The following is a 14,429-nucleotide window of genomic DNA, read 5'->3' as shown; positions in this document are numbered from 1 at the left end:
TGCCGCCGTTGTCTGAACAGGCTGCAACATGATACACGCAATGTCAGAGACGCCAACACAAGCAATCTCTTCCGTGCTGTCCGTCTCTTTCATACACCACTTCATACTCGGAGCATTCCATTATTTTGCCCGGTTCTCTTGTCATGTCTCACTCAGAACGCGAAGGCGAATCCGAATAGACCCGGTGACTGCCTAGCCAATTGGTAATGGTTAGCATGTGAACTTGGCACACCATAGTGGGAATGCCCACACACCTTTCGGAGCAAAAGAGAGCAAGGCTGGCTGAGCCTCGCACGCGTCGCGTTCAATCAAAATGTACGCGTTGCACTTTCTTCGCCGCTTCACGGTCTGGGTCATGCTTGGAACCAATATTATTGGAAGCGAGAAACAGATTCCGGTGTCCAAATGGTGGGAAGCTTGTGGGCAGCTAAGAGCATCACATGGCTTGTCAGCCGACCTAGGGTCCAGTCCATCCATCACGCATCAAAAATTCCCAACATACGCAGCCTCTCTACAGTGTAGTCTGTGCTCAGCACCACCTCCTTCAGCCTCCCGCTGCTTGATAGCCTGATAGGTGACAGTCTTGATCCTGCCTTGCTTCCAAATCCGGCGCACTGTCTAGATCTCATGATATGACTGGCTGGGTCGTTTTGACAAAGATCATTGTGTGGCTGCTAATAAAGCAGCTGCTTCTGCGGTGAGGATTGTGAGACACTTGGCAAAGGTATTGGAATCAGACCACGGGCTGCCGTGGCTGCCGCGTACGAAGCGAAGGAAAGGGGGCAAGACCCCGAAAGATGTATGGGGTTGCAGTCTTGAGCATCAGCTTGCTTGATATCAGGTTTTTCGAAACAAAGATCGACAGCCTTACGAAACAGCCGGCAAAAGGAGGCACAGGGTTCGAGAAATCTCCGGTATTCAGCTCTCTTTGGACTTCCACGAGGCATGAACAATTTTTGGACGAAAAGAGATGAGGAGACGCGGTAAAAGCGTTGGTCCTTGTCGTGAAACTGTGCAATCCTATGGCGATATCCTTTTGAGTTTATTCTGTATATTAGCCTTGCTCTACAAAAATGTCCGGATTCTTATTGCAACCCCTTCGGGAGTCTCTTGAGATCTTGAGATGGAGTGTACCAATCCACTCACAGTCTAAGGACATTGGCTCCGAGACATGCATTGATGATCTCGCGTGGTGATTGCGACTCTATCGAATTCGTCCCCAGCGCTTAGGTTGTTCCGTTTTAGTGTCGTCACCAGAAAGGCGGTGTCAGGAGTTAAGGCTGCGATTGTACAAGTAAGATAGAGTCTATCTCGTACGGGCGCAAAACTGTGATTAAAGCTGAGTGGCTTCCGCTCTCCTGGGACCCTGGACCCAGACTTTGACCTAGGGCTGATCTGATGTAAGTCGTGTACCGCAGATAAGGCAGGCTATTGTAATATTAGATATCCGTGTTTTCGACTTGCTTCAAGGCTCTCAACTTACCCTGTTCATTCGGATGTCTTACCATGGTCATGTTGACCTAAATACGGGTATCGTCGACATTAATCAATACGACCCTGACTTGACTTGGGTGATATCCGGATTCGTATCAACGCAACCCTCATGAGACACGAGACTATTCCCAAAACTCTTGGGGGAATCGATAGTTGATCTGGGGTACGGTAGCCTGTGAGTAATCAATCAGTGAGCCCTTGACCCTCCAACATTGCTCACCAAAGACGACATCATATTGACGTTGAACTAAGACATGCCTTGCTTCCCCACACCACCAACACACATGAATGGATGGATGGGTCCATCCTGTCTCCATTTCTACCTTCTGGGATCCGCAAAAGCGAGCATGTTCTGCATGAGCATGAGCCTACCCCAGCCCCAAGCTCACTCGCCCAACAAATAGCCTATGGAATTGTCTCATTCAACAGTCGACAAGCTGTCCATTCCCGCCCGTGGCGTTCAGGGATGTCTGTCCGTCTCTAATCTAGAGGCGCAGGCACATGTGAATGCTCAAAAGAAGACTGTTTTGACAGTCTCAACAACCAGTTTTGACCAAAACTGCACCCACCATCTCTATCTATCACCAGGCTTCGGAGGAGTAACCTCGACGCCGACTCATGTCGTGTCGATGATGGCATGATGCTGTGTTCATGGCCTAGTGAATGTCAGGGGTGTTAGATCCTCCGATCCTCGTCCGTATCCTCTCACTCAACCATGGCGATTTCCATGCGAAGTCCTCGGGTAGGTAGTGGAACTGTTTTGCTTGCTTTTTCTTCAACAACCCTGTTCCTGGTGTGATTATAATCGCTCACACTCGTACCTTCAACCCCGGTGAAGGTAACGACTCAGCGTGTATTTCATTTCAGCCATTGATAGCAGTAATGTTCTATCTTGCTATTCAGATACTAGCCAGAGGAATCCGTATTACAACCTCTAAGCTGTGTGTGGGCGAGTCCGGCAGTCCAATATCATGAAGGATTGTATAGCAATGTGGCTCAACTACCAACAGCCTTAGAAGTGCTCGGGCGATCACCAAGGCTGACGAATCAGTCCAAGCATCATTCACCAACCACTGCTTGTCTTGATCAGCGGTGACAAGTGTTTATGTGAACCTAGAGCTGCAATAAAATAGCCAGGTCTATCATGCTCCGTCCCCAGGCTGCAAGAAAACTTGAGGCCTTAATGAAAGATGTCAAAATAAACTTGTCAAATAGTCACCCAAATTTGGAACATTTTCCCTGACTCTTTTCGTCATCGATGATGAAGATCACAAGTTTTCTTTTCTTCCCCAGTCCGTCTGGTTTATGGAGCACCATCTCCGGGAATTAGTACATCTTTCATTTTGGCTGCCGTGTTCTGCTGGATCTGAAGATCTATTTGCAGTTCTCGTCAGTAAGTTTCTGTCCGGGGGAGGGGTACTAAGGTTCATTAGCCATCAATCTGTCTGTGCTCGTATACAGGGGTAAGGCTGGTATCTGCGAGCAATCCCACGAGATACCTTGGGGCCAAGTCCTTTCACAGTGCACTTTGTTCACTGCCTTGGCACACAAGCATGTCAGGAGTTAGCTGCTAGAAGAGTCAGCCGAAATGGCTTAGACCAGAGAATACAGTGTGCCTCTCGACTGCGGCCTTGACCCTGAATTTATGACGAATCATTTTTTATGATATCAAGAAAAGAGTCATTGGGTGATTTGGGGAAAGGCCTCGTGTGTGTATGTACATACTGTACGACGGTAGACCAAGACCTGCAGCGTGTTACTGGCGACTATCATTTCTAGAGTCAGGCAGTAAGGTGTGCGCAATTGCCGAGAACGAGGGTAGCAAAAGTTGAAATCACCAACATTTGATGGTAGGACGAGCGTTATATGCAGTTTGGTGTGACAATCGTTGTTGACGAAAGGCGTTGATCAACGCTGACGGGCATTGTGATAGCACGGACTGTAATTGGGCCTTTATCAGATATGACAGGGAGAAATATCCCGAATTGGAAATAAGAATATCACCCTGTACTCCGTTGAGAGCAGCTAAAGTGCGTGAGAGGTTGTAGTTGATCGCTCAAGACGTGCAGTGAGCACGAATTATCTTCCTCCAGCGACTTTCCCCAAGAATATTATTCGTCAGTCCGTGGCTGAAGTTCCCGTCTTACCATTTTTGGCATCTTTGACTCGGCAATGTAACGCCCCGGAACGCCTTTCAAGAACATGACGAGACAGGTGCAGTGCCTCATTCGCTGGAATTGTGGAAGACACCATCCTGCTCTACCGTCGCTTACGGCGGGATCAACGTTTCCAGGTACGGTACGGTCGGAGTAGCTGACCAAGGTTCTTCAAGACCAGCGGCAATCAGCGGGCATCCAATATTCCTTTTTCTGTCACATAGAAGGGTTCTTGATAATCACACCTGACTCTGGTAGTATGTGCGGCATGTCGGTCATGTTAGGAACTGTAGGACGTTCTTCGATCCAAACAAATAACAGCCATTTCTATGATACTCGAGTTGATATAGTCTGATATGCCACAATTCGAGTTATGGCCCAGTAGAATATCTGGAAAATCACCGTAGCACCCCCTGCCGCTTGCTGTGCATTGTGCCCATGCAATGCACAGGGTCAGGGTCAACTTGGAGCGGGATCATTCGTCTGCCGATTCTGTGCTGGTTTTGCGATGGCCACGTTCAGATCAGTTAACATCCGCCACGTTAGATGCAGGAACTCGAAGCGCTGTGGTGCATTCTCTTGAGGGCATGGTATGACATAGCGGGCATGTCTCGAATAGGGAATACCACGGAAAGACATGTATTACCGCTCAGATGTCACCTTATTGGTGGATCAAGATCTCTCTGCAGTTTGATGGTAGCAAAGAAGTATGTATCTAGAGACCCGGCTTGCATGAATATGCGGCACGCTTAGCTCTCTTTTCTCCCTGCGCCGTTACTCGACATCGAATGAGGTTAATAACAACAATCGCGACGAGAGTGAACAGAAGCTGGTCCGTGGCCTCGGCTCTTAAAATGGGACGGAACGACAAATGCACGGTTGTCAGGCAGGGATAGTCGACCGGTGCGGGTTGGGGCCATCGTCAAAGCGGGAAACCCCACTATCGACAAACCATCGCGCGCTAATGGGTGAGTTGCTGTTGTGAGCTATTCCATTAAGCCTCTGATAGTCAATAATATCTTGTTTTTTATTTCACGGGAAGCATGTCGAAGAGGCATCCTCGTCAGCTCATAGCTTATTCTGACTCGATGTCAATTGAACTTGGTGTGGATTATGGCGTTGTCGGGCGGGCCGAAATCGGCCAGAAAAAGTGTGATGACAATGCCTTTGGGAGTTCAAAGTCATCCAGGCCTGATCTATACAGAGATCGTAGGAGCACAGCGTCGTATCTCTGCATGCGCCTCTTTCAATTCCAACCCCGGTCTACTAATCCAACGGGTAGTCCAACTGAATCGAGACCGAAGCAGGCGCCTGCAGACTGCAGTATTGTCTCCCAGGGTTGTGACATGCAAGCAACGCAACAACATCCCGACCAGCGCCGACAAGCAGTGTAAAAGGAAGAACGGCAGTCAGGCCACTAAGCAAAAAGCCTCCCAATAAGGTTTTGGGCTTCTTGAACGACCCAACCACGAGGCGCGGAGCCAGCCATCGTTGTGCAACTGCGGCATTGTTGAGGGGACAAGAGGTAAGGCGCCGCGCTGACAGTTTCTTGGTCCCTTCAGGGTGACGATGATGTCGAAAATCGAGAATAGAGGTTGTCTACGTAGGCTATCCCTGCTTCGCCTCCCCTGTCAAGCTGGCCACCAGCCCCTGACGGTGCTCCATTACCCAGCGACTTCCCCAAAGGACGGGCCCGCTCGGTGCTCCGCTCATCGTCCGAGCCGGCCCGGTGTTGAGACGCTCTGGTGGTTGTGAGGTGGTTTCTAAAGGTCGGAGCCACAAAACCCCCTCAACCTGAATGCAATGAGGACCCTGTCTTTGTTCCATGAAGCGGTTTGCGTTTCCTTCTTGCGGGGAAAACTACCCAATTAACAAAATTTGAAGCCGGGGAACTTAATGGGGCCATCTCAGTATGTGTGGCACAAAGGCAGAAATTAGCAACAAGTGGTTCCAGAGTTGAAATTGAGCATGCCAAGATCAATCCAAGGTCTCGCGATCTCTGCACAGATAGCCTGACAATAGAAGCGTGAATGCGTTTTGGCATTAGACTCTGCTCAGATTACCGGGTGAGAGATTTGTATCGAGCCTTGCTTGAAGGAGTTTCACCTCCGGCTGAGAGCTCGAAGAATGCAAAAATGGCCCAAGAAATCCATGAATGAAATAATTTGCCTATTAGGACCCCTGCTTCCATGGCGTTCTGAGACATGAGAAATGCAGGCTCGCTCAGGTAGAATCAGGTTCCTTGAGGTGCATCTGTGAAAGCCACTCAGATGCTGGACTGTCATTTGCCATTAGAGACAATCCTTATCGTGGTTTCAGCTAGCTTCGAGTTTCTTGTCATCAAGAGTTTGGGCTAGATCCATTCGATGTCTTGTTTGTTGGTTGTGTATCCTCATCGCAGGTGCTAGTGGTGGTTAAACTACCAGCTATGCAGACTAGCTCAGAGTCTTGATCAAGTGATATTGAACGTGACTGCCGCTATGGTCTCCTCAAAACATCGGGGGGTGCGGGTGTGTCCTTCTTAGTGGCTAAGCTGTGATCTGGCGAGTGATTGCTGGGCTCTGTCGGTCGGGCTTTTGGGCGGTATCGTGAAGATGCCTGACGGTCGAGATCTGGAGGTTAAGCTTGAACAAGAAGAAACAGTTCCATCTTGGGATGACGAGGGTCAGAGAGTGGATGCAGACTTCCGTAGTGTGGCGGGGAAGATGCAGCTACCCAAGTTGGTCAGGAACGCAGTTGCAGTTGAAGAAGGAGAGGAGAGGAGAGGAAGGTAGGATGGAACGGCCGGACATCAACTGCCTGCCTGCCGGGACGGGAGTCAATTGCTGGATGCTACCCTAAAGTACCCCCAGAATTTAGTTAGGTAGGTCTACGATGGCATCGTCTTATGATGATGAGCCATTCAAGAACGCTACGCTACAGTAGCATGATCACTACATAGACTGATGATCTTTAACCTTGCCTATCTTCTTGGGCTAGGATCAATGGAAGGAACGTCCGCCAAACACGGAGCAACGACCGGCGGGGGCCGGATGCCGGTCTTGTGCAGCTGCATGCATACAGCTACAACACGGCCAGTCTGTACAGCAAAGTGCAGACAAAAAGAATCCAGACGCTAAAATACGGCAACAGGGCACGGTACAGCGTGCGTGTTGGTACGGGAGTGAAACCGATAATTAAATGGAGTCGCCATCGTGGCGAGTCATTTACCAATAATTTCCAACAACAGAGCCTCAAACATAAACATGAACTCATCATGTCGAGTGAGAATGAACGATCTACTATTATGCGTTCTTCACCGATAGATGCGCGTGGAATGCATGTGATTCAGACATACGAGGCGTAGCTGGCCAAGCCCAAGCATGAATCAAACGACGGACCCTAAGCCCGGAGGTTGGAAATAAAAAAAGGGGCAGCGAAGAATTGCCGACTCTGATCGACGCAGCGGACTGGCTAGTTTCGTCGTGGTGCCAGGGTGCAAGACGCCTCTAAGTGAAGTCTATCTCCGGCCATACTGTTGATCTTGGCAACCACATGTCATTGAACCGCTGTGCAACGTATCACAATTGTGCACAGCAGTTCATATCCATCGACTCGTAATGAGGACGTATTTGTGACTCGCTTGAGAAGCTGAGTCTCACAAGACATTGAACCGTTCAGGGCCGCCGCGTTTCAAGGCTGACCGTTTGCAACTGAGACTTGAACTGGCACGCGAGCACCACCCGTTTTCGTAGGACCTCACCTTGGAGGCACTGGGCTACCATGTATCAACGGTATGAACCAAAAAAAAAAAAAAAAAAGTATTAAAAATATCAAGGTCAGACGCCGTATCCTTGCAGATGGAGGGACCTGAATCAGATTAACTTCGGCCCTGCAGTCCATGACGCAGACAGCGGCGTTTAGGGCGGCGTAGAAATACCGCCAGCGTTTTTGATGCGGCATGGACAACTTCCGTTGAATCTCTGAAACGAGGCTTTTTGAATTCCTTTCTGTTGGTCAGTATGTAGAGCAGACGGCAAGACATGACTAAGCCACGATGCCCCGAGTTTGATCTCAGGTACGCCAGAGACAAAAAGCAAAGAAACAATGAGCGCAAAAAAAACCTGCATTCAGAGACGCGGATCTTATCGGGCTGGGACAGGGGATCAAAACTAATGCCCCAGCGAAATGGGTCCAGCCAAAGACATCGCAAGGCCTAGCCAAGCCACCAAACCCCAACGCGAACGAGTTGGGAAATCACAGACACATGGAAGTTGAAAATGGTAGACTACCATTGGCTCGATGACAATTGCTTATCCAGTCGTCCATTCGTTGTGCCTGGTGTTATCTTATCACTTTCTTCGGCTGAAGCTAAGTAAATTGAGTTTGAGACATCGCTTCAGGGGCTCGCAACGATCCAGATCAATTGCTGGTGAGCTGGACAAGTGAAGATCGATTCGCAACAGCCCCATTGATGTGCTTGAGGAATCTCCTAGAAATTCCCACAGATTCATGGATCTTTCCAAGGCTCCGCCAGCTGGAGTGAGGCATCATGGCCTGGGAAGGTAAGGTACCGTAAACTTAAGTTCCCGTCCCCAGCGAAACGCTGCCCCACTGACAGCAGCGATACTTTCTTAGATACGGTTTGAGGGCAGTGTATGTACAGTATGCTTGGGCACCGTCTGTGATGTTTTCAGGCTCTGAAAACGCCCGCAGTGTCCTCGATGGCACAGTATTACAGTACGAATCAGAAGCCTGCGATATGGGTAGCTCAGGTATCCCTTAGTGCCACTTCTTCTCCAGCATCACCGCCTCCCGCAATTTGACCCGCAATCGCTTCGCTTGAGCCTTGTTTGTCTTGTCTGTTCGAGTTCCCTGGCCGTCTCCATTGCGTCAGCTAATACTCAAGACAGTTCAGACCTCCAAGCTTGAGTTTTGAGCTCTTGTCCAATGGGTGTAGATTCCCACGCGATATAATCATGGAGTCTTGTAGGTTCCAATCAGATATTTTGAGTTGTAAGCCAATTGTCCACGTCTCCAGATAGCCATGCACTCAGTTAGAAATCACAAACCATGCACCTCATGTATTCTCAGGACGTGATGAGCTTAGCACAACAATGAATTGACTTCGACCAGAGAAGGGTTGTCCGAGGGAATTATCGCACTTTGGTAGAATGTCTCCGTCCAGTCAGATGGCACCAGGGCCTCCATTGAGTAAACCGGGCATTTTTTAACCAATCTCAAGCACCCATCGGTGTTACTCTTTCTGCAGCGCTGCAGAGGACACTGTAAATCGTCAAGCCCAAAGCCATCCTGGCCAGCCCAGCCAGCCCAAGCGTTGCCAAGACATGTCGGACAAGGCCAGGAAATGCTCAGTGCTGGCTCGCTTGAGAGAACCCTCGTCGGCCACGCCTAAGAAGCCCTCGCATCCGGCTAGTGGTGGTTTGATGTTGAGAAATTACGTCGAATGATGAGCCAAGCCAAGATGCGTTTCGAGATAACCTCATCTATAATTTTGTCGAGAGAGATGACCACGCGAGCCGCGACTGCGACGGCAACAGACGATGTGTGCTAGAGAGCGAGGAACGGAGCGGATGGAGCGAGCAGGGGCCGAATCCTTGAAGGCGGCCGGTCCACTCCGTAGTCCAGCAGAAACAGACATCGCCGTCACAGAAAGAGTGAAAAAGGCGGCGTTCAGGGGAGTGTATATAAGGAACCCACACCCCTTCTGTATCTGGATGGCTTGGCTTGTCGAGAAGAGACGGACGGTGATATCTACTACGTAGCCATAGATACCTAACTTGGTAGACAGATACCTGACGGCATTAGGCTCTCAGTTGAAAGGCAATTCGAGATAACTGCGCGGTTTATTGACTTGTTGTGCTGGCAATGAATGAGTCGTCTTTTCTGCTGGGGACAACGAAACCTCGGCCGGGCTGAGCGAAAACGGAACAGATTTGTGTGTGTGTTGTATTTTGGTGACGCTGGACGGTGGACGGTGGCCGCTACTGACTGGAGATTCTGGACGAGGTGGAGTGGATAGGTAGGTTGAGGGGTGAAGCTGCAGTGTTTGAGGGTAGTGGATCTAACAGCATATCTTTGAATTTGGTCCAGGGTTGATCTGAAGATGGTGAGGGAGAGAGGGCATGGCGCCATGGGTCGAAGCACAGACCAGAAGATTTCCTCGGAGCTCGCACAGTAGAGACTTACCAGATTGGTACCGCTATCAGATCGAGTTCGGCTGCGTCAACCACTGGCCCTTCTTTTCCACGGTCGCCACTACGAACCACACACCATTCAGAGTTGCAGCGAGAGATGGGCCTAGCAAAAGAGACGGACACTGTGCCTTCCCACTCACAGGCAGTTCCATGCCCACCTCCATCATCACCAACTCCACTGGGTCCAGTCCAAGTCCAACACCAACACCAACACCACTAATAAAATATCCACACCCCCAAACACACAAGACCTGTTCTCTCTTATTGCACTGCTCCACTTGCTCTACTCTTTTGTCCAGCCTATTTTACCAACTACTCTAGTCACCATCTCAACCTCTCTTCTCACCAAATCTCTCGTTCCTCAACTTCAACGTCTTGGACGTCTTCGGTCCTCACTCCTCCTCGACTCACGCTTCTCTCTACACGCGACAATGGTACTATAGATCGATTCCTCGTCACATCCCGTTGTGACTTCAGCAACTCACGGCCCGCCTGTGCGAGCCTTCTGCACTCCCCTTCAGTATGTCGAGGCGACAACAGCCGCTCCAACAATCTCGCCCATCATGGATCCCTCACAGTACTACCAGCACCATCATCACCACTCCCACCGTCATCACCACAAATCTCTATCGCAGCAACAGTCGTCCGCCTCCCTCTCGTCGACGGCTCGCGGAGCCCCGCCGCTGCATACCCATCTCCCCTCCTCTTCCTCCATGCCTTTGAGGACCGCCAACAGCACTCCGATGTCTTCGCCAGGACTTTTCAGCCCTTCGCCTTCTAGGCAGAATCTCGTCATCTCCGTATCCGAGAACAACACACCTCCCAATTACACCCAAAGTCCTCTCCTGCACCCTTTGCAGATGCACAAAGTTAGAGAGTAAGCATTTCAATCTGCGATGGGAATATCGTATCGCATTGTCCGCCTTTTTTCGCTTGTTCCGCTTCCAATCGGCTTTGCTCGCCTATGGCGGGGGAGACGGCCAGGGAGCCTGGCATGCACCAACCGTTTCACTTATCAGACACTAACGTATTTGTCAATCATAGGACACACAAAGCCCTTATTGACTCAGATACCGCCACAGGCCGCAAGCTCATTAACCAATATGAAGTGATCGAAGAAATTGGCCGTGGAATGCATGGTAAAGTCAAGCTGGCTCGCAACCTCGAAACAGGCGAAAATGTGGCCATCAAGATCATCCCACGTTTCTCTAAGAAGCGACGCCTTGGAAAGGTTACGGCAAAGTCTCCCCAAGACAAGACGAAGAAGGAAATCGCCATCTTGAAGAAGATCCGTCATCCGAATGTCGTCGCCCTCCTCGAAGTCATTGACGACCCCGAGCTCAAGAAGATTTACATGGTTCTTGAGCATGTGGAACTCGGTGAAGTTGTGTGGCGTAAGAAGGGTCTCCCTCATATTTGTCTATTCGAACGACGACGTATAGAACGCGAAATGCGAGGCGAGCTCCCAACCCCCGAGGAGGACCGTTACGAACAACTACTCGAACATCGCCAGGCTATCAAGCAGATGAAACGAGCCAAGATGGCACAGAATTATCCTGGTCAGATGAACTGGAGTTTCGAGAATGGAGGAGCCGACGAGCCTGGTAGCAGTCTAGGAAGTCAGTCTCGCATATCCTCCATGCAAGACTTTGCCGTCAGCGATGGATCACCTTCGAGACCTACTTCACGGCAAACCTTCCGCGATGAACAAAGGGCACATTCACGATCCCGATCTGTTGTTTCGTCAACTCGGGCCGTTGAAGACCCTGACGAGTTCATCAATTGGGAAGACGACATGGAAACCCCCAGCGCTCTCCGATCAAACCCCACTTCGAGTACCGCGTTGGATGGCACCATGTACGGTCCGTACGTCGACGAAGGCTTCCGAGGACGCTCTCCCAGCATGGCCGATTCGATCATCTCGCACATGTCCTCTCTTGATTTCAACCCTCAACAACACGACCCTTTCTCAGACGACTTCTCCTACGTTCCATGCTTCACCTTTGACCAAGCTCGATCAACCTTCAGAGATACTGTTCTTGGCCTCGAGTATTTACATTATCAGGGTGTCGTCCACCGTGATATCAAGCCAGCCAACCTCTTGTGGAGTAAAGATCATCGCGTCAAGATTTCTGACTTTGGCGTCTCCTACTTTGGCCGACCTATTCGCGATGGCGAATTTGACGACACAGTATCCGAATCTGAGGCCAAGGATTTCGACGATGATCTTGAACTTGCTAAGACAGTTGGCACACCTGCGTTCTTTGCTCCCGAGCTGTGCTACACCGACTTGGACACAGAACAACCCAAGGTCTCGGAACAAATCGATGTTTGGTCTCTCGGTGTGACACTTTACTGCTTGATCTACGCTCGAATCCCCTTCCTCGCCGAAGATGAGTTCCAGATGTTCCGAAAGATCGCAACAGAGGAAGTCTACATCCCCAAGCGCCGCTTGATGCCCGTTCACCCCTCAACCTCTCCAGCCGCTACCTCCCTCTACAAGCGCCAGAACATGCACCCATACCGTGATGACAACGACTTGGTCTACGAAGAAGTCGACAACCTCCTTATTGACCTGCTGCGACAAATGCTCACCAAGAACCCCGAAAAGCGAATTCGACTGCGAGACATCAAGCGTCACCCATGGGTCGTCCAGGATATCATGAATCCTATCGGATGGCTCGACGATACTGACCCTGCTCGCCCTTCTTCCGGTCGCAAGATCCAAGTCGACGAAAGGGAAATGTCATCCGCCGTCGTGCCTCTTACCTTTCTCGAGCGCGCTCGCTCGGTGGTCAAGAAGGCTGTTGGCAAGGTAATGCACCCCCTTGTGGAACGAAGTGATAGCAAAACGCGACATCGAGCCAACAGTAGTGCTGCTAGCTCCACCGGCGACAACGTAAGCATGTACAATAACGGACCTCCGACTCCTCATGGGCAGTACCGCGAGAACCGACGCAAGAGTCTCCGCCCTGACGACTACTTCGCGAGTGCCATGCGAGATGCCGCCGCGGCGCCCGAACATCCTCTCTCAGTCAGCCAATCAGTCAGCCCACAACCCGAATCAGTCATCTATGACCCTTTGGCGACTGTTCTCCCCGAAGCCGGTGTTTACCGAGGCCATCATCATGCTCATAGTGAGAGCGAGTCGATACGCGAACCCGAGAAGTCATCATCAGCAGCCTCTCTATGGCCCTTCCATCGTCACGCTCATAGCCACGGACATACCAAAACCACTCAGCACTGGCTCCATCTTGGTTCCCCTATGCCCATCTCTCAAACCACTCCTACTACCCCTTACTTCTCCAGCCCAGTCGACGGACCGGATGACTCTGGTGCCGAGACAGTCCGAAAGACTCGCGACCTGGACTTGACGGACTCCATGGATGAAAGCTCACGGTCCAAATCGGTCGACCGTGGCCTCTTCTCCAGTTCAGATAAACGCGCTGAACCCAAGGTGGGCGTCAATACTACTGTTGCCCCGGGCAGCGTTCAAGCACCACCTCGTCATGGAAGACGACCTGTCAAGTCCGTTGACTTGGGCAAGGCTTCGCACCATAGACGCTTGGAAGCCTCTATACTCTCTTCATCTCTTGCCGCCGCCGCTGGTCAACAGTATAGTCATGCGGTTCCAACCCACTCTGCTGAACCTTGCAACAAGACCAGACCTCGATCTCTTCAGAGAATGGATAGCGCTCCGATCACAAGAACGTCGCCACCTCGTCACTCGGAAGATCTCTGCATGCGACGATGTGATCGACCAGGTGAACACATCAGTTACTCTTGCCCGCCCTCACCTATCCAGGAGGAATGGACTCGAGATGAACTCCTTCCTCGCGCAGATACCATGCCCACTACCAAGTCATCAAGTGTCGATTCAATGGAGGCGTTAGTCACCCCATCGACCAGCCCAAGTGTCACCAGCCCTGTCTCAGCACTCCCTTCTACAGCCAGCACATCAGAACGGATGTTGGCATTCCAGTCTGATCCCTCTCTGCCAGCCTTGCTCAGTGGTGCCAGCTCCGTCTCAGCTGATATGGAAGCTGAGCTGCTGTGCAAACCAGGCATTGTTAGCGCTCACCCACAACTGCTCGAAACCACCGACAGCCTGACGCCCCCGGCTTTTGACAAGGAACCCAATGGCTTTCCTATCGATCACGTTTACGGCAATCCTCCTGCTATGGACAGCGGTTCTCTTGCTGTCCATCTCGAAGGTGGTGCTCGGGACTCGGTGACTAGCACTCCCGTTGCCCGGCCTGTCGACGATGATTTCGACGACGATGGCAGTGATGATGGGATCTTGCTCATGGCCAAGTCAAAGAAGAAGCCTGCGCAGACTACGTCACGACCTCCAGTCTTCAACCCTCGAAGACGTGACACCAACATTAGCATTGCGAGCACCGAAACAGCCAAGAAGGTGCCGACCTCTGCATATGGCGACGAGGGGACGTCGCCCTATGAAACATGATACCCCTTCCCCGTTTCATGGCATATTTATTAAGTTCATTTATTTCTCTTATCACATACTTTGTCAAATGCCAGACAAGCATTGAGAGTCTTTTTCCATTATGGGTCGAGTTGC

At 50.8% G+C, this 14,429-nt stretch overlaps 1 protein-coding gene across 1 annotated transcript; it reads left to right on the top strand.

The window, feature by feature from the left end:
• Positions 1 to 10,410: 10,410 nt before the first annotated feature.
• FTJAE_13110 (CAMKK kinase) lies at positions 10,411 to 14,315 on the top strand (the record flags this gene model as incomplete). Its single annotated transcript, XM_037346220.1, has 2 exons — positions 10,411 to 10,724; positions 10,892 to 14,315. 2 exons carry the CDS (start codon positions 10,411 to 10,413, stop codon positions 14,313 to 14,315), a joined length of 3,738 nt encoding a protein of 1,245 aa, XP_037199909.1.
• Between the last annotated feature and the right edge of the window lie 114 nt (positions 14,316 to 14,429).

The sequence above is a fragment of the Fusarium tjaetaba genome (genome assembly GCF_013396195.1).
Source record: "Fusarium tjaetaba strain NRRL 66243 chromosome Unknown NRRL66243_c0000384, whole genome shotgun sequence".
NCBI classification, from domain to species: domain Eukaryota; kingdom Fungi; phylum Ascomycota; class Sordariomycetes; order Hypocreales; family Nectriaceae; genus Fusarium; species Fusarium tjaetaba.
Note: the sequence above shows the minus strand (reverse complement) of the source record. Positions and strands in the feature narration are given on the sequence as shown.